General features: G+C 49.5%; 1 protein-coding gene across 1 annotated transcript in view; it reads right to left on the reverse strand.

Moving 5' to 3' along the window:
• The window catches only part of Myo7b (myosin VIIB), a 73,607-nt gene that overhangs the window by 29,872 nt on the left and 23,921 nt on the right, over window positions 1–19,814 (reverse strand). The window contains 10 exon segments of the mRNA XM_059246066.1: window positions 2,810–2,904; window positions 3,880–3,978; window positions 4,543–4,695; window positions 9,410–9,547; window positions 10,264–10,430; window positions 15,078–15,213; window positions 15,616–15,826; window positions 17,062–17,204; window positions 17,369–17,488; window positions 18,329–18,405. Of these exon segments, the coding sequence (XP_059102049.1) occupies window positions 2,810–2,904; window positions 3,880–3,978; window positions 4,543–4,695; window positions 9,410–9,547; window positions 10,264–10,430; window positions 15,078–15,213; window positions 15,616–15,826; window positions 17,062–17,204; window positions 17,369–17,488; window positions 18,329–18,405 (1,339 nt within the window).

Below are 19,814 nucleotides of genomic sequence, written 5' to 3' on the forward strand. Positions count from 1 at the left end.
GGGTTTCTAGCATGACATGGACGTGAGTGGGGGTAATGAAGGGCAAGGGTCGAGAGAAAGAGAGCTTAGGGGAGCAGGAGATCCCAGCTGGATCAAGAACAGAGAGGGAGAACAAGGAATAAAAGACCATGATAAATGAAGACCACATGAGAATAGGAAGAAGCAAAGTGCTAGAGAGGCCCACAGAAATCCACAAAGATACCCCCACAACAGACTGCTGGCAATGGTCGAGAGAAAGCCCGAACTGACCTACTCTGGTGATAGGATGGCCAAACACCCTAATTGTTGTGCTAGGGAGTTTCAATTTCTTGGCAACTCCTCAGCCCAGGGCTGGGACAGAATCTGAATGTAGGGCTCTAGAGATCAGGGACCCCTCAAGGGAACTTGGCCCACATAGATCTTTTATTTCACACTCACTGTGTTTTCTTACTACTTTTAATACTTTCCCAGATGAACTTCTTAGGTTTAGAGTAGTATGCCTCAGTCATTTAAAAACCATACAGAGAACTTCAATATTGATTATTCCTGGGTCCCATATAGAACAACTGTATCAGAATGTTTGCTCTTTGTCTAATGTACACACACATGTGCGCGCGCACACACACACACACACACACACACACACACACACAGAGACAGACAGACAGACAGGCAGACAGACAGACAGACACAAAGAGAAACAGAGAGAGACAGGCACAGACACAGAGAGAGACAGACAGACAGAGACAGAAACAGACAGACAGACAGACAGATCACACACACACACACACACACACACACACACACACACACACACACTGGGTGAGTCTGTCAGTCCTCTAATTGTATACATCTGTGTACACATAGCTCTGTAGCTACAGTCTCAGCTACCAGAGACTGAAATTCTTTGGAAAAGACTGCATCCGCACTGAGCCTGCACAGACTTTCATTTTTATCATTGCTCCTCAAATGACACACTTTAATAGCTACTTGTATGACATTGGTATTGCATTGCATTACCTGGAGATGGGTTAATTTATACAGGAGGATAGGTTTAGGTTGCATGTGCCAATATCGTGCCATTTTAAAAAGGGGGGGGGGCTAGTGAGATGGTTCAGCAGCTAAGAGCACTCGCTGCACTTTCAGAGGACTTGAGTTCAGTTCCCAGCACCCACATGGTGGCTCACAGCCATTTGTAACCCTAGTTCCAGGGAACCTGATGCTCTCCCCTGGCCTCCACATGTACTAGGTATGCACATGGTGCACGTACATGTATGCAGGCGAAACACCTACATACATAAAAAATATAAAATAAAATAGAAAAAACCTGTTTTGCTCCGACTGGCCTTGAACTCATGATCCTCCTGCCTCTGCCTTCTGGGTGCTGGTATTATAGTCATGTACAACCATGCCTGGCAATGCCATTTTATATAAAGGACTATTATTCTTAGGTTTTGATATACCTGAGAGCCTGGAACTAACCTCCCCAGTGATCTAATAGGCTGCCAAGGTATCAACCAAAGCACCACGAAGCAGAACTAACCTGCCTCCTTCAGGTGTTCACAGCAGCAGCTCCGGGCCTGGGGTAGCTGCCCCCCAGGGCACATTCAGCAAAGTCTAGGAGATTCTGGTTGTTGTATTGGGGGTAGGTAATAATGCTACTGATGTCTAGTGTGTGAAGATCAGGGGTTCTGATCACAGTACTGTCTCCATGGCAAAAAAGAGTTACCCAAGGGACTGGAAGTGTAGTTTAGTGGTGGAGTCCATGTTTAGTACGTGTGAGGACTTGTGATCAGTCTCAAGCATCAAAACTAGCTGGGACAGAAAGATGATTCAGCAGGTAAAGGTGCTTTCCTGTGGGGCTTGGTGGCTTGAGTTTGATCCCTAAGACCCACATAGTAGAAGGAGAGACTTCTGGACTCAAGGATGCCCTCTGACTTCCATACACATGCTGTGTCCACACAAATACACCTTCAATAATCTATGTTCATAAGGTAAAAAAGTTGGCCATAGTAGTAGGTGCTTATAATCCCGGTGCTTTGGGTGGGGGAAAGGAGGATCCCTGGCGTCACTGGCCAGCCAACCTAATCTACTTGGCAAACTCCAGACAGGTGAGAGACTGTCTCACAAAAACAAGGTGACTGGCTGGTAGCTAAAATCATCAATGTGACTCAGTGCGCGTACACACACACACACACATACACACACTACTGCAACTGAAAACAACCCTCAGTTGCTGGAGAGAGCAGAGGACGAGTCGGTAAGATTGAAGACAGAACAGTGGGATTTTTCAACCTGCAGGACGGAGAGGAAATGGACTGAAGAGAGTGAGCAGGGCCCCAGGGACCAAAGGGACCACGACAAAAGAGCTAAGACTGGTATCTTCCAAGACCCAGAGCCAAGAAAGAAGAGATCACTTTACTGACAGAGATAGCAACATCTGAAAAGGACTTGCCTTGCAAACATGAGGACCTGTACACCCGTGTGTGTGTGTGTGTGTGTGTGTGTGTGTGTGTGTAAAATGTATATTGACACACGTAAAGATGAGATTGAGGCAGATACCTTTCACTTATGGAGTGCTTTTCCAATTATGCATTAGAATTATCAACATAGCTGAGTGTCCCCATTGAGGAGATCTTGTGCCTCAGTCTCCCAGGCCTGCCTGAGGGACATGGTGTGCTGGATGACTGCATCTTGGCACTTGCCTGCACTCCAGGTTAAGTGGGTGAGGTGCCCATAGGGTATGAGGTGGGTCTGGGGCCTCCAAATAGCCATAGAACACTTAGAATCAAACCAATCCAAACTTGAGGATGGTTTATGGGGCAGGTACCTGTATTTGTGTCCCCGGAGGACTCTCTGGATGCTGATCGCTGCTCCGTCCAGGACCTGACTCCTCTGGATCTCCAGCATTGTGTCCTGGTGATCCTGGGGATGGGTGACATCATCGTGTTGCTACCCCTCCTACCCCCACGGCCCCTGCTTGATACCAGGTCTTGGTCTCCAGAAGTCAGTTATGTCCCAGACTCTCCTATGAGGACTAGCTAGAAAGGACCCTGATGTGGATCAGAATGAAGCTGCAACTGTATCTCACCCTAGCACCAAACTTATTCTAGCATCTTCTTTCGCTCTTCCGGTCTGTCAGTCTTTGTTCCCAAAGCCACACACCTGCAGTGGACTGTATAGCACACCTGAGCTTATTTCTGTGCAAAAATCGTTCCCAAAGCCCATGAGCAGAGCTCATGGGAGCCAGCGTGAGATGATGGATTATCCCCACCCATGGGTGTCTCTCCTGCCTCTTACTCGTCCTAGTTCCCTGAGGCCTGAGATGGGAAGCACAGGCCTGTCATCGTAGCCCCAGGAAGGCAGAACTTGTCTTTATAGAACAGAGAGCAATGGTCTTGTGGCCAGTGGAAAGAGGTTGGTGGCTCAGCCGTCCTCCCTCCCTCCCTTCCTCCCTCCGTCCCCCTCATCCTCCCTCCCTCCCTCTCATTCTCACTCCCTCGTTCCGGCCCTCCCTCCTTCTATCAAGCATCAGGAGGACTGAGTCTCCCATGTACCCTGGTGAGCTTGGGAACATAGAACTGGACCAGACCTTGGGCACGGACTCAAGGAACCAGGAGTGTAGGGGTGAACCTTCTCTTCTCATCCTTTCCTTATGGCCAACTTCACCCTGTGCTGCTCTGTGTGACCTTTCGTGGCTATTCTATCTTCCTGAGGAGTTCCCCGATAGTCCCTCTGTTACCCTGTCTCTCTACTTCTCCTTCCTGTCTGGATTCCAAATCCCCATTACGGGACAAACAGTGCATGAACCGATGGCTGGGGACAGGGCAGGCAGGGTGGACCCCCCACCCCACCCCCCACCCCCCGCCCCATCGTTCTCAGGAGGCCAGGGGATCGCACCTTCAGGAAGATTTTGGTCCTTCCCACTTTCCAGTCTTTGTCTGTTCCCAGGCACAGGTCAGCAATGCGCAAGGCCATCTGGCGGTGCTTGTCTTGAAACTGTTGAGAAAACCAGGGGTGTCCAGGGACTCTGGAGAGGGGTGAGAGCCTCCTCCAGGGCTGCCCAAGCAGAGGTCTCTTTGTCCTAACAGGCTTCCCAACCAGGGCTGTCTGAGTACACTCAGGCACTTGGCTACACTCCAGGGGCACATAGGGTACTTAGTAGGCCTGAGGCCTCCGTGTAGCTTGGGAGCACTTTGCCTCAGCCCAATCCAAACTTTAGGATGGCTGCAGGCTGCAGGCTGCAGAAGGATGGCAGAGCATCCTATCCCACAGAGCTCCCTAGCCACCCCTCAGATCCTGGACCTGGTGGCCTTGGGAGAGCAGAGTAAACCCCCAGACGTCTAAAAGGAACCCACACAAGCCACCGGCATCAACTAGCAGCCAGTGTGAGGCAGCCACCTTGTCTATACGGCGGCGGCGCAAAGATGGAGGAGGAAGACAAAAGGAAGGACAGACAGAGAGCGTGTTGAGGCCGGGATCCAGGGAGGGCCCTCGAGATCAGGAAGGTGCAGAAGGGTTAGTGGGAGAGGCACAAGGTCCTATCAGCTGCCGGACACAGACCTGCTTCTGCTCAGGGCTGGGCAGCAGCACGCGGAACCTCTGTGAGAACTCATCGAAGGTGTAGCGGATGGGAAAGCCTGACTTGCGGATTTGCACTGTCTCCATCATGCCGGAGTAACGCAGCTGCTGGATGCACAGCTCTCGGTCAAACAGCTGTGGGGAGAGAAGACCGGGCTGGGGAGCCAAACCACTCACTGTTGCTACTGCTGGGGGGTGGGGGGAGCTCAACTTGCCTAGGGACCCACCCAGCCATCCCCCAAAGACCAGAAGAACTCATCAAATGCATGATTGAACTAAAATGATTTGTTTTTATTGGGGGAGGGGGGCAGGTGCTGCCCAGAAGTTGATATATAGTTGAGCATGAATGACATTCTATTTAAGCATGTGATACTGTACACAGATTTCAAATGACTTTCTGAAGATAGCAGTGACAGTGGCTGAAATGTCTCCAAAGACATAAAAGACAATGACATAGAAACTGGAACCCAGGTCAGTCGTAGTGGCCCACACATATGACACCTGGAGGCAGAAGCAGGAGGATCACGAGGCCAGCCTTGGCTATATAGTGAGACAAAAGAGGTGGAGGGTGGGGATACTGGTTTAGTTTTGAGTCAGCTTGACACAAGCTAGAGTCATTTGGGAAGAGGGAACCTGAGTTGAGAAAATGCCTTCACCAGGCTGGCCTGTGGGCAAGCCTGTGGTACATTTTCATAATTAGTGATTAATGTGGGAAGGCCCAGCCCAGTTGGACAGTGTCACCCCTAGGCTGGTGGTCCTTGGGTGTATAAGAAAGCAGGCTGAGGAAGCCATGAGGAGCAAGCCAATAAGACATAATCCTCCATGGCCTCAGCTTCAGTCCCTGACTCCATCCTGCCCTGTTTTGAATTCTTTCCCTGAGTGATGGATTGCGAGGTGGAACTGTACCCTGAAATAAACCCTTTTCTCCTCAAGTTGCTTTTGGTCATGGTGTTTTATCAGAGCAATAGAAACTCTATCTAAGACAGTGCCTGATGAACAACAGCAAAAGTTGTCCTCTGGCCTCCATACTCACTCACCCCCCCCCCCACACACACACACAGATAGAGACAGAGAGACAGAGACAGAGAGACAGAGACAGAGAGAGAGAAGAAGAAGAAGAAGAAGAAGAAGAAGAAGAAGAAGAAGAAGAAGAAGAAGAAGAAGTCACTTGCATATGTCCCCCGTTAGGAATGCAGTGTTTTAAGTGGGCCTTGCTTGCATCAGCATGGGCACTGCCCTGATAAAGGCATCATCGCCATACCTCTCCTCCTCAGTGGAAGGAGGAGGTGACTCTACTAAAGGCAGGGACTCTGTAGGTCCAAGCTTGTCCTCTCTTCCTCTGGACGGACATACACTACTGGAGGGAGGGAGAGAGAGCTGAGGTCAGAGGCTAGTGTGGCTGACAGGAATCTGGGTACAGTGTTCAGCTTCCCTTCTGTCTCTGAGACTCTGGAGGGGACTCTCGACCTGAGGTATTAGGGGAGATGACACCCATTAAATAGACAAGCCATGGGCAGGTTGGTGAGGATCACCATGGGCAGGTTGGTGAGGATCACCATGGGCAGGTTGGTGAGGGTCACCATGGGCAGGTTGGTGAGGGTCACCAATGGCAGGTTGGTGAGGGTCACCATGGGCAGGTTGGTGAGGGTCACCATGGGCAGGTTGGTGAGGGTCACCATGGGCAGCCCTGGGTGAATGGCCAGCTGTTATTGACTGAGTATGTCCTGAAAACCTGTAGTTTCTTATTTAATTTCCACAACAACGTACATGATGGGCATGCTTGGCTCTGATTTAAAGATGAGATACTTGAAGGACAGGGCCATACTCTTCAGTGGCTGAGCCTGACTGGTCCTCAGTCTAGGCCTCTCCTCCACAATTCACAGCAGGTAACTGTTGCCACTGAGATGAATTCTGGTCAGGGACACCACAGAATGTGAGCCTCAGCCTAGGGCAGGCAGTGTGGTTACCTGCAGGACCTCTAAGAGCAAGGTGGGTTTTCCCAGCATGAGGAATAAGAGTTGTCTAAGCTGGCAGTGGTGGGGCTCACCTTTAATCCCAGCCTTTGGGAGGCAGAGGCAGGTGGATATCTGTGAATTCAAGGCCAGCCTGGTCTACAGAGTGAGTTCCAGGAAAGCAAAGGTTACACAGAGAAACCCTGTCTCAAAAAACAACAAAACAGGGCTGGAGAGATGGCTCAGTGGTTAAGAGCACCGACTGCTCTTCCAGAGGCCCTGAGTTCAATTCCCAGCAACCACATGGTGGCTCACAACCACTTGTAATGAGATCTGGTGCCCTCTTCTGGCCTGCAAGGACACATGCAGGCAGAATACTGTATACATAATAAATAAATAAATATTAAAAAAAACAAATCAAAGAGTTGTCTAGTAGACAGCTGTCTGTACTAGTGTGATTGGCTCCCATAAACTCATAGGGAGTGGCACTATTGGGAGGTGTGGTATTGTTGAAGTAGGTGTGGCCTTGTTGGAGGACATATATCACTGTGAGGGTGGGCTTTGAGGTCTCATATGTTCAAATACTGCCCAATGTCTCAGACCACTTCCTGTTCCCCCACAAAGATGTAGAACTCTCAGCTCCTTCTCCAGCACCATGTCTGCCTGCACACTGCCATGTCCCACCATGATGACAATGAACTGAACCTCTGAACTGTAAGCCACAATGAAATGTTTTCCTTTATGAGCGTTGCCATGGTTATGGTGTCTCTTCACAGCAATAGAAACCCTAAACGAAGACAACTAGCTTTTATAAAACAGCCTCAATATATACAATTGCATTCTACTTAAAAGGTGCTTCACTTAATGTAATATTTATTTATTAGATTTTTTTATATTACATTTATTTATTGTGTGTGTGTGTGCACGCCCACACGCATCATGGCATGTATATGGAGGCGAGAGGACAACTTGTGGCATCTGGTTCTCTACTTCCATCACATGAGTCCTAAGGATCAAACTCAGAACATCAGGCTTGGCAGCAAGTACCTGCACCCACTGAGCCATTTGTCAGCATTTGTCAGCCCAAATGCAATTTCCTTTCTAGGAAAGTATGACAACCTGCCTTTTGAACCACTGGAACCCACAGTAAATGCCACCACCACCACCACCACCACCAACAACAACAACAACAACAAACCTAGGCGTGTCCCGACAATATCAGTGATAGTAGGAGGAGGTAAGCAGATCTCAGGGGCCTGCTGGCTAGCTGGTCTAATTAAATCTGCAAGATGCAGATTCTTGGAGACACCCTGTCTCAACAAATGAGGTGCAGGGGCTGGAACGGTGGCTCAGCAGTTCAGAGCGCATGTGCTTCTACTGAAGACCCAAGTTCCCAGCATCCGGGTCCAGGTGGTTCACAAGGCCCGCAATTCCCACTACAGGGGATCTGACGCTCTCTTTTGGCCTCCACAAGCAATTGCACACTCATGTGCACATGTGCCCACACAGACACGCATGCACACACGTACTGTTTTTTTTTTTTTCTTTTTTAAGGGGGTAGTTGCTGGAGAGATGGCTCAGTAGTTCAGACCACTGGCTGCTCTTCCAGAGGTCCTGGGTTTGCATTCCAGCACCCACATTATGGCTCACAACTGTCCATAACTCCAGTTCTAGGGGAGTTCCAGCTCTAGTTCCACCTCTGGCCTCGATGGGCACCAGGCACACACATGGTGCACGCATACATGCAGGCCAAACATCCATACATATAAAACAAAATAATTTAAAAACTATATGACTTGGAGATCAATAAAAGAAGATACCAAATACCAAACTCTCTCCTCCATGTACACATATGTGCACCCCTATAATACACACATTCATCATACACTAACATGTACACATAAATATCTTTATTCCCCTATGGCGCGGTTTTTAGTTATCTTGTCTTTGCAAGTCATATTCCTTACTTTGGGGAGACCCTGTGCTTACAGCCTTTTAGGGAGTGGGTTCTATAGATCAGGCCATCACAGGCGTCCACCTTGTCCCCACCACCTGAGGATAAAGCTCCTGCAGGTCTTACCACAGGAGTGGACCTGACTCTTAGGTGCCAGCATTTGAAATAGCTGTTGCCTCCTGCTAAGCGTGGCTTCTACATGGGAGACATGCCATAGCATCACCTTCTACCTGTGTTTACCCCTTCCAAGTGACATAGTGTCCTTTGTATCAAAAGGTTAGCTGAGACAAGACCACTCCGTTTTTGGGAAAATGCCATGTTATAAACGTCTGCGTAAGTTTATAGCTTCTAGTTCCCAGATGTAAGTTTTGATTCTCCTGAGTTTTGCCTTCCCAAATGTCAACTTTGGCCCGAAGGGTCAAACTGCACAGCTCTGCAGAGATGAGCCAATCATGCAAGAATGCGAGGCCAGACTCTGACTAACAAGAGCATGCATGGCATCCTGGAGTCCTAGAAGCCCAGCAGACTTCCCACTACGTGTGCTTGCTTGCTGGAGCTGGCCACTGCTGGTCACCCATCTACAGAGGTGAAGCTTGCCTTTCAAAGATACTTTGGGTCACGTGGGCATTCTTGTCACCATAGCTTCATTTCTGACATCCTATAAACAAGACTAAGTCTGACTTTAGGGAAGTTGAGAAAAATGAGGCTCAGAGCCTGGCCAAGCACACACAGCAGATGATGGGGGGCGGGGGGCGGGGGCGGGGCTAAAAAGCTAGGCTGTGAGTGAACCACTGCGCTGCCACCGACTCACACCAGTTTTCTGTGATGTGGGGGCAGCTGACAGCTATAGTGCTGGCCACGCCCTGGATGTTATCTCTAGGTGTCAAACTCAGCCCCTCAGGACCACCCCCGTCCTGGCACGCCCCCAGCCTCCCCTAGTTACCAGCGGCTTCTTGTACTCATTGGGTTTGATGCAGCGGATGAAGTAGGGCTGGCAGTGGGTCAGGATTCTCATCAGCTGCTCCAGGGACTGTTTGAACTGGCCCGCGAGGGTCAGGGGCCGCTTGGTGGAGTCTGATGGCTGCCAAGAGAAAGCAGGAGGCATAAGGGCAGGGGGGCTACGCCTGGGGAACTGGGGACCCGTGCCACAGTGGGAGCTGCCACCCAGGACAAATGTACACACTTCCCCTTTCACCCCTCCCCCATGCCTTCTTTCCTTTCCCTTTTCACTTCCTTCTCTCCTTTCCCTCCGTCCTTCCTTCTTTCCTTCCTTCCCCCCTCATTCATTTCTTCTCTCCCTTTTTCCTCTTCTCTACTTCCCTTTTTTTTAAAGATGATTTTTTAAAATTTCATATGCAATGGTGTTTTCCTGCCTATATGTCTGTGTGAGGGTGTCAGATGCCCTGGAACTGGAGCCACGGACAGTTGTGAGCTGCCATGTGGGTGCTGGGAATTGAACCCGGGTCCTCTGGAAGAGCAGCCAGCGCTCTTGCCTGCTGAGCCACATCTCCAACCCATTTCCCTTCTTTTGTACTTCCCTCTCTTCCCCTTCCTTCTGTATTACTCTCCTTTCTCTCTCTCCTTTCTCCTCCTCTCCTTTCTCCTCCTTCCTTCTCTCTCTTTCCTCTATTTACTCTTTCTCTCCTCTTCTCTCCTTCACCCCAGCATAAGCCTCCTTGGGTGCCAGCTGCATGCTGGGGATGCTGCATGCTGGGGACTCCTAGTAAATAAAGGCTCTCCTGGTTGCATCTGTCTGGGCCAGTGCCTTGGAGCGAGGGTGGCAGGTGAGTAGCTCACCTTGAAGGCCGACTGGCTTCCTGCCTTCATCTGGCGGATGGTGCCATGGCCCAGCTTTGTCTGTGATGACTCCAGGTTGAATATCTCCTTCAGGAACTTGTTTTTGGAGGAGTGAATCAGGATGAGGATGTCTGTGCTCAGCACGTCTCGGTTCTTCTCCAGGAAGCCTGTGGGGGCAGCAGGGACAGCCTTCAGGCCAATAGAGCCATCTCCCCCATCCCTTGAGTTAGACGAGAATGCCTGGAGGGACTCCAGAGTGTCCACTGAAGCAAACTGTCTATGTTCCACTCAGACAGAACTTCTGTCTCCACTAAGTCACATGTTACCTCTGTCTAAACTCTCAGCCCCCTGCATCCTGTTCCCACTCACCACTGTTGTCTAAAGGAATACAGTTATTCTGCTTCTGAGGTCTTGGGCATTCTGGTAGGGTTGGAGTTTTCCTAACTGGAACACCTGGCCTTCAGAAACGGGGCATAGATAGTGTTCTGGGCTGAATGCATCCACCCAAATTTATTTATTGGGGTCCTTGCTTCCAGTACTTATGGATCCAGTATGGATCTCCTGTTTGAAGAGGCGGCTTTGTGTGCATGTAAATGTGCATGTTTGTGTAAGTGTGGTACTTATATGTGCCTGTGTATGTGGAGGTCAGAGAACGTGTATGTGGAGGTCAGGTGCTGTCGATTTTTTTTTTTTTTTTTTTTGAGCCAGAGTCCCTCATTAGCCTGGAATTCACCAAATAGGCTAGGCTACTATCCAGAGAGCCCCAGCAGTCTGCCTCCCAGTGCTGAGGTTCCAGGGGGCAGGCTGTGTCCAGCCTTTTTCCTTTTTTTTTTTTTTAAACGTGACTTCTGAGGATTGACTGCAGTCATCACGCTTGCAGAGAGAGCACTTTACTGACTGAGCTCTCGCCCCAACCTGAGAGGGGCCTTTACATGATCAAGGTAAAGTGAGGTTGTGAGGGTAGGCCTTGACCCAGCATGGCCAGTGTCATTAAATTCTGAGAGAGGACTGCGTGAGGTCACAAGGAGAGATGGTTACCTCTGAGCCATGATCATGTGAGGTCATGGGTACAACAGGGTAGTCCAAAGGAAAACCACACACTTTAGCGTTTTCGCTTATTGCTTTATGTTTTTTTGAGACTGAGTCTCATAGAGGCCCAGGCTGACTTCAAACTTGCTTTGTAGCTGAGGATGACCTTGAACATCTGACCCTCCTGTTTTCACCTCTGGACTGCTGGGATTACAGGTGTGTACCACAATGCCTAATTTACAAAGTGCTGGGACTCAAATGCCAGGGCATCATGCATGCTAGGCAAGACTTTAAGCTAAGGTTTTGTTTTTTAAAACTCGTGTGTGTGTGTGTGTGTGTGTGTGTGTGTGTGTGTGTGTGTGTGTGTGTATGAGTGTGTGTGCATGCACATGAGTGTGTGCGCATGTGCGTGTGCATTTGTGTGTGAGATTATGGGCGTGAGCATGCCATGGTGCCTGTGTGGCGGTCAGAGGACTTCCCTTCTGCCTCCTTTGACAGTGGATCTCTTGTTATTCAACACTATGTACACCAGGCTATTGGTCCTTGACTTCCAGGGATCCCCCTGTCTCCGCATGCCATTTCACCACAGCAGTGATGAGACTGTGGATGATGTGAGCTGTGTCTGATTCGAGAAGTGTCTGGCTTTCGTGGGTTCTGGGTATTCTAAACTAGGTCTTTGTGCTTGGAGAAAGAAGTTTCCCGAATCTGCGCATCCTCTCTGAAGGGCTCTAGCAGGCTGGAGCAGGACAAACATAGAGCTGACAGTTTTTTGCCCTCTACCCTTCTCTCCCATTCTCTTTAATTTGCCAAACTGTTAGATTACATTCCCAGCCACCAAGGTCTATTCCCTTATATGGCCAGTCCCTCCTCCTGAGGCTGACCACCAAGGTTCAGCTATGAAAGTACTAAAGTCCAGCAATCAAAAGGCCCCTTTTTGGCTACCCTAATTAACCTGGCCAATCAAAATTAAACACCTCATCCTAACACTGGGTTTCCCCTTTCCCTTTATAAACTGTCATTTGCCTATAGGCCACATCTGTCTCTTCGCTATCCAGAGGCAGATCTTTGTCCCTCTGGGGCAAATATCCTTCCCCCTGTCCCTTGTCCCTTTCCTCCCTTCTTTCTTGTCTCCTATTCCCAGCCCTTTGTCCCTCTAGAGCCAATAAATCTCCTTTGGCTGAGAGCTTGGTCTTGTGTCCTGTGCTAAGTCTGGTCTTTCACTCTTAAGTATCATGTCACTTCAAAATAAAACAGAACAAAACAAAAACCCTCACTCTTGAATACTTAGGGTGCTAGGGGATGGGCTCAATGTCCTCTTTGGATTCTGGGACTATGATTACTAATACTGGTTGTCAATTTGACTACATCTGGAATCAACTAAAACCCAAGCAGCTGGGCACGCCTGTGAGGGATTTTGCTTAACTGGATCATTTGAAACGGTAAGACCCACCCTAAATCTGGATCATTTGAGGTCAGAAGAGCCATCTTGGCCACACCTTCTGTTGGCAGCCTGTGTAAAAGGACACAGAAGAAGCAAGCTTTTGCTTTTTGCCTGCTTGCCCTCACTCTCTGTGGCAAGTTCATCCATCCAATTGCTGAGGCATTCCTTTGCTGGTGTTAGAACCTACGTTTTTCAGGATCCCAATGTAGACCAAAGACAAACTGAGGCATCCAGCCTCATGGGCTGAACCAGATTCTTGGCCTTCCCATCGGGAGACAGCCATTGCCGGGCCAGAGCCTGGAAACTCCTCTAATAAATGCCCTTTTAATATAGATTGATTCCACTAGTTCTGTTCTTCTAGAGAACACTGACTAATACAGGGACTCTCCCTTTCTCAAGAGCTTAAAGTCAGGGTGTGGCAGGGACTGTGAAGGAGCCTTGCCATCTTCCGAGTTTTCCAACAGAATTCCCCCACCTCCAGCACCCTGCTTCCTCTTGGTAAGTTACCAGCCTTTCCGCTCCTCTGTCTCTCTAAAGGAAAAGTATGCAAGGATTGTCCCTAGATTCGCAACTCTACTTAAAGACGTCTACGGATGATGCCCACCTACCCTGTTTTCCTGACTACAAGGGCACACTGGCCACCTTCCCATTCTTCTAGGCACAACAGACGACACATTAGACCTTTGCTTCTCTACTCAATATTATGAGTAACCTGACTACAACATGAAGTCAACTCATGGAATCAAGGTCTAAAAGTAAAATCTAAACCTCTTGTAAGAATACGCATGAGAAGAGCTGGGGCTATGGCTCAGCTGGTAGAGTGCTTGCCTAGCATGCATGATTCCCTGGGTTCGATTCCCAGCACCATACAAACTGGACACGGTGGTGCAAATATCAGCACTTGGGAGGTGGAGGCAGGAGGATCAAGAGTGGAAGGTGGTTTTCAGCAACATGGTGAGTTGAAGGCAGCCTGGACTATAGGAGATTCTGCTTTATAGCACTCAGAAGGCAGGAGTATTAGAGGCCAGCCTGGCTACACAGCAAGTTGCTGGGCAGGCAAGGTTACCTAGGGAGACCCTGTCTCAATACAAAAACAACAAGAAAGAAAACTTTCATAACACTAGACCTCACAGTGAACTCTAAGCTATGACACAGGTAACAAAGGAAAAGCGATAAACCAGACTTCTTTAGAATAAAACCTTCGGCACCATTAAGAAAGTGATACGGAGCCAGGTGTGGGGTCCACACATGTAATGTCAGGGATTTTGGGGGTGGAGGATGAGCTTTGCATCATGCCTCTATCTAAAAAGCAAACAAGCAAACAATCAAAAACAAAAAGCAAGGATTGGAATATAGTTCGGTGGGAGAGAGCACTTGCCTACTATGTGTTAGGCCCTGAGCTCCATCCACAGCCACCAAAACAACAGTGAAACACAAGCCCCCCAGAATGAGAAAAAATTTAAAACTATGTATCTGATGAGGTGCTTGTAGCCAGAGTATAGAAAGCACTATTATAGGCCAGTGAGATGGCTCAGCAGGTAAAGGTACCCACTGCCAAGTCTGATGACTCAAGTTCAATCCCTGGGACCCACATTGTGGGAGGAGAGAACTGACTCCTGTAAGTCATGCTCTGATAACACAAGTTCAAACGCACGTGGAAACGCTGGAACTCTCTTACATGTCTATTAAAACTGTAAAATAGCACAGCTGCTTTGGAAAGAGTGTTATGGCTCCTCAAAAACTACACGTGACCTAGCAATCCGCTGCTGGGTATATGCGGAGAAAACTGAAATCTATGTCCACACAAAAGCCTGCACTGGATATCCACTGTGTTATATAAAATAGCTGTACAGTGGAGACAACTGAACTATCCATCAGTTGAAGAGAGAAACAGAATATGGGTCGATAACACTGCAGAATATTCTTCTGCAATAAGAAGAAACAAAGGAGGCTGGGGAGAGGACTCAGTTGGTAAAGCACTTAGTGTGCAAGCATCAGGGCTTTGGGTCGGTCCCTCTCACGTCCATCAACACAGACAATCTTCAAAGAAACCAGACACAGAGCATACGTGATATGTGCAATGGTTAGTGTTTTGTCAATCTGCCAGAATCTAGAGTCAACCTGGTAGACAGGCCCCTGGGGGATTATCTTTATTGCATTAGTTGAGGCAGAGAAATCTACCCCCAGTGGGTGGAACTGTTCCCTGGCTGGAATTCTGGACTGTGTAAGTGGAGAAGGGGAGCTGAACATCAGTCTGCATTCATCCTTCACTGTCCCCTGACTACCTCCTTCCTATGGTATCCTGAGTTGGCCCCGAGTGGGCTATACATAGAGTTGTGCTCACCTTCCGCCTGGTAGTACACTTCACCCGCAAAGTGTGTGATCCCAAATCGGGTGTCATGGATGTTCCTGGGTCTCAGGAAGAACTTGTTGTTGGCATGGACGCTGTTCAGTTTCTGCAGCATAGTGACGTCTGTCCCCTGGAAGAACCCAGAGGCTTTATGGGCTGAGGCCCCAGAGTCATAAGGAGGTCAGCAGGCGAACCCACAGAGGCAAAGCAAGCTAGGCTCAGGATGACTTACGGCTCACTATTGATGGACAATTAGTTCACATTGATTGGTGACCTATAGTGAAGACTCAGGAACAGAGATTAGGGGCTATTCCCTGGCCAGCTCTCCTACTCTACCCACTGGACAATCATCCAGGTCCTTAGTCTGGGAAGCCTTCCTGCAGGAGGTGTGCTGAGCTGGGGCTTGTTAGGCAAAGGTGGTGACAACCGTGTGCACAAGTATACCCTCCACACTCGATACCATGGAGTTGCTTGACCTCAGAGGAGAGACTCGGGCTCCAGGCTCCACTCTGAGGACGATGCAGACACATGCCTGTGGGAAGCGGCTCTCCTCATCTAGGAGGGAGATGATGCTCATGGGCTTGACAGCCAGCAGGTCTAGGATGGGCTGGTTGTCGGTGTAGTGGATGTAGTCCCAGGTGATGTTCTCGGAGAGGTACTCCTCCTGCTCCATGGTGAACACGTGTTTCACAAAGAATTGCTGCAGATGCTCGTTGGCGAAGTTGATGCAGAGCTGTTCAAAGCTGTGGAATCAGCACCATCATCTCAGTGTGGAGCAGGGTCAACTGGGTACCACTGCAGCCTGGGGAGCCCTGGAGTCATGAGGCATCTTTGCCCCAGACATATGCTGTGTGCACACAGAGTCTCATGCGTATACACCTCTAAGTACATGTTTCCTTTTTCTCTGACTCCAGGGGACTCTCAGGGCCCAGGCTCCGACCCTAAAAGCTCTGGAAGAACACCTCTGCCTTTACTTCCCCACTGGCTACCTGTTGCCTTGGACTCTGCCCTGGATATCACCTGCCCAGATTAGGCCCCCCTGCCCACCTGGTTTCCTTCCCCAGCCTTCATCACAGTGGTGACTGATGGCAATGCTCACACCAGCTTCCAGTTGTTCTGGGACACTGGATCAGAGATGTTCTGCCTGAGTTTACTCATTTCTAAACTCAAAGGCCAGGAATGGTCCACAAAAGCTCTGTGCCAAGTCAGTGCTATTGATTTCTGCTACCACCCTGACCCCGTGTGGTAAGTCACTGTAGATCAGAAAGGGAGTCAGAGGTTCGCGGGGTGTGTGTGTGTGTGTGTGTGTGTGTGTGTGTGTGTGTGTGTGTGATGCTAGGAAGTAAGCTGACTCTTGGGGATGGCTTTTACTTACACAGACTTCTTTGGGCACTGGGATGTTAAGATGTACACAGGCTGTATTTGCAGAAAGGCCCAGACTTGCTTTCAGACACCCCAGCCTTATGAATTGGGAGTGTGAAGTCCTTTCTCCCAGCCTAATGGCTAGGGTAGGGTGGGGAAGGGGACAGGTACCCTCAAGCTTGGTCAGAATCACTGCTCATCTTCGTGTGTGTGTGTGTGTGTGTGTGTGTGTGTGTGTGTGTGTGTGTGTATGGTGCATTATGCATGTGTGCATTAGTATGTGGTGTGCATGGGTGCATTGTGCATGTGGGTTTGTGTGTGTGTGTGTAATCAGCCTCAGATATTGGTCCTTGATGCCATGCAGCTTAGCTTTTTGAGACTGAGTCTCTTCAGTTCAGCTAGCCTGGCTAGCCACTGGACCACATGAGTCCTTCCTGTCTTTACCTGTCCAGCACTGGCATAAAGAGTATGTGCCACTGCCCTCATGCCCAGCTTTCCCCACGAGCTCTGATGGAGAAAAACTCAAGCTTGCCTGACAAGCACTGTACTGACTGAGTGGTTCTCCTAGCCCTTCGTATACAGTTTTCAGAAATGATGTAGGTTAAGATCTTTATACCTATTGTTCTGGAAATTTTCAAAGCCAAATATGTCCAGGAGACCAATGGCCCTCCGCACACTTTGGGGATCCTGGGCTGGCGGTGTGAAGATCGCAGCATTGATCTTCTTGACAATCCACAGGAAGAGGTGCCCATAGATGCCCTGGGGAAACACAGGGTGACGCTTTGGTCTCTGAGCCAAAGGAAGACGCCATTACCCAGGAAGGCTGCATGCAGACTGGTGACCCTGGCCTCCCAAGGGATGTTACCCCAAGAGCTGGGACCTGCCCATCCATCTCTGTTCTGCCCCGCCCTGTGGCTTTGTACCTTGACAAAAGCATCCCTCCGGTCTGCAGCCTGTGCGATGTTCAAGGGCCTGGAGACGTACTCTCCACGGATGGGGATGGTGTGTTTGATCAAACAGTCTCGGAGAGCCTGGTGCTGCACCTGGGAAGGGAGTGGGACCGTATCACACCTGTGCAGCAGAGCCGGGCTTGGGACTTGCACTTGTTCCTCTTGTGACCAAAGACCCCTTGACGGCGGGAAATGCTTTGGACCTAAACCAGGGCCGTGAGGATCACAGCCTTGGTCTCATGAGTGCCTTTACAATGTTTATGGAAGACTGCCTGCTGGTGAACCTGAACATGCTGGTCTCCTGGGGAAAGGAGCAAGAGAAGTTTGGAGAGGAGTGAGCCCTCCCCACCATGCAGAGAAGACAAGCTGTTATGAGCTAAAGTTTTGGAGCATGTTTGAATGTGTGTCCCTGAGTTTCTATGTCGACACACGGTCCACAAATTTGTGTATCAGTGATGTTTAGAAGTGGGACTTTGGGAGGTGACTGGTTTGTGAGGATTTATTTTGCTTTCTGGGACCATCTTTGCTGAGCCACAGACTAATTTGGACCAGAAAAATGCACAGCTGATGTGGGATAATACAAAATGGACATTCTGGTGGGTATGGGGCTTGGACCCCAAGAGGAACCCATAGGGCGTGAGTGGGTGGGTTTAGAACCACTGAAAGGCAAGAGAAGGTACAGAAAAGAGGGAGAAGACACGTTCACTGAAGTACACTGGCCACTTCAATTGTTAATAATCAGCTCACCCTGACCCCGCCCTGGTGTTTATTCCCAGGAGTCCACAGTGCAGATGGGCTCAGAGCCTGGGAGAGGGTGGGACACACAAGCAGGGAACTGGACAGGGCTACGAGAATCAGATTTGGGGCTCTGTCAGCCGAAGCCCCCAAGGTCTCTCACAGGAATCTGAACTAGCAGATACAATGATCCAGTACCTCGAGCAACTTCATCGCAAAGGAGAAGGCTGCGGTTTCCATCACGTCAGAGGAATCCAGGTTCTCGAAGACAGCAGCTGGGGAGAGAAGCAGTGGTCTTGAGAGAGAAATCTGACGTGATGCACAGAGCGCCCAGGCAGGCTGTGTCTACACCTTGGCAAACACTGTGCTCAGGTGAGTATATCACCTCTCCCGGAACCTGCTCCCGGGAGACTGAATATCCCCACTGACCACCAGTCATTATCAACTTAGCTGAACCAGGGGAACACACCATGGTCCCCTTTACCTGGCTAGGTCAGGACCCTGGGACATTGGGGCCTAGCTGGCGGGTGGGAGACTGGGTTGGGATACTGAGTAGACGCTGGTGCTTGTGAGCCTGACTGGGGTTTGTTATGAGAGAAGACAGGCTGCCGGCTTCCTTTGCTCCACTGTGCTGTCTTCAGTAGCCCAGATAGTTGGGTATTTATGACGTCAGATGACGGAGCACCAGCTGGGAGCAGTGGTCTTAACTACATCTCTACTTCAAGTTCCTCCTCTTTGCACGACTGTCCACCTCAGGAGTCCCCTGCCTAACAGGGACTGAGGGGGGGGGTTGTCTTAACTTTAAAAGCTTGAGAACTGAGGATGTAGCATAGTGATAGAGTGGTTGCCTACTCTGTGTAAGAATCTGGGTTCAATCCCAAGCATCTCTCTCTCTCTCTCTCTCTCTCTCTCTCTCTCTCTCTCTCTCTCACACACACACACACACACACACACACACACACACACACACACCCCACTCTCTAAGTTTTATGAAAACTATTCTTTGTTTTTCATTATCTTTTTATTGCCTACATTATGTTCCTATATGGCACTTAGGAGGGGTGTGTGTGTGTGTGTATGTCCATGTCCATGTGTGTGCACATGTGTATGACCAGTGGCCAACAGGTGGCTTCCTTGATCACTCTCCACCTTATATTTTGTGTTTATGTGCATGCATATGTGTGTAGGGTACATACAGGTGTACATTATTAGTACATGCAGTGTACATGCATTAATGTGTGGATGTGGATGCACTTACACATGCATGCATGTAACTATGAAGGCCAGACGTCAATGTTGGGTATCTTTCCCTATTCCCGGCCACCTTATCTTTTTTGAGACAGTGTCTGTCACTGAGCCCGGGGCTCATCATTTGATTTGACCGGCTGGTCAGCAAGCTCTAGAGACCTGCCTGTCCTAGCCACCACCCTCTCACCGTCACTGGAGTTACACACACACAAACTCCACCTTACTTTTTTGAGCCAGGGTCTGCCTGAACCAAGAGCTCACTCAATTTAGCTAGACTGAGTGGCTAGTGAGCCTCGGGGATCCTCCTGTCTCAGCCTCGCCTGCATTGGATTGAGTGTGCACCTGGCCTTTTCTGTGGGTCCCAGAGATCCAGACTCAAACCCTCAAGCTTGTGTGACAAACATCTTACCGACTGAGCCATCTGTCCAGCCCCCAG

The sequence above is a fragment of the Peromyscus eremicus genome, chromosome 19, assembly GCF_949786415.1.
Source record: "Peromyscus eremicus chromosome 19, PerEre_H2_v1, whole genome shotgun sequence".
NCBI lineage: Eukaryota > Metazoa > Chordata > Mammalia > Rodentia > Cricetidae > Peromyscus > Peromyscus eremicus.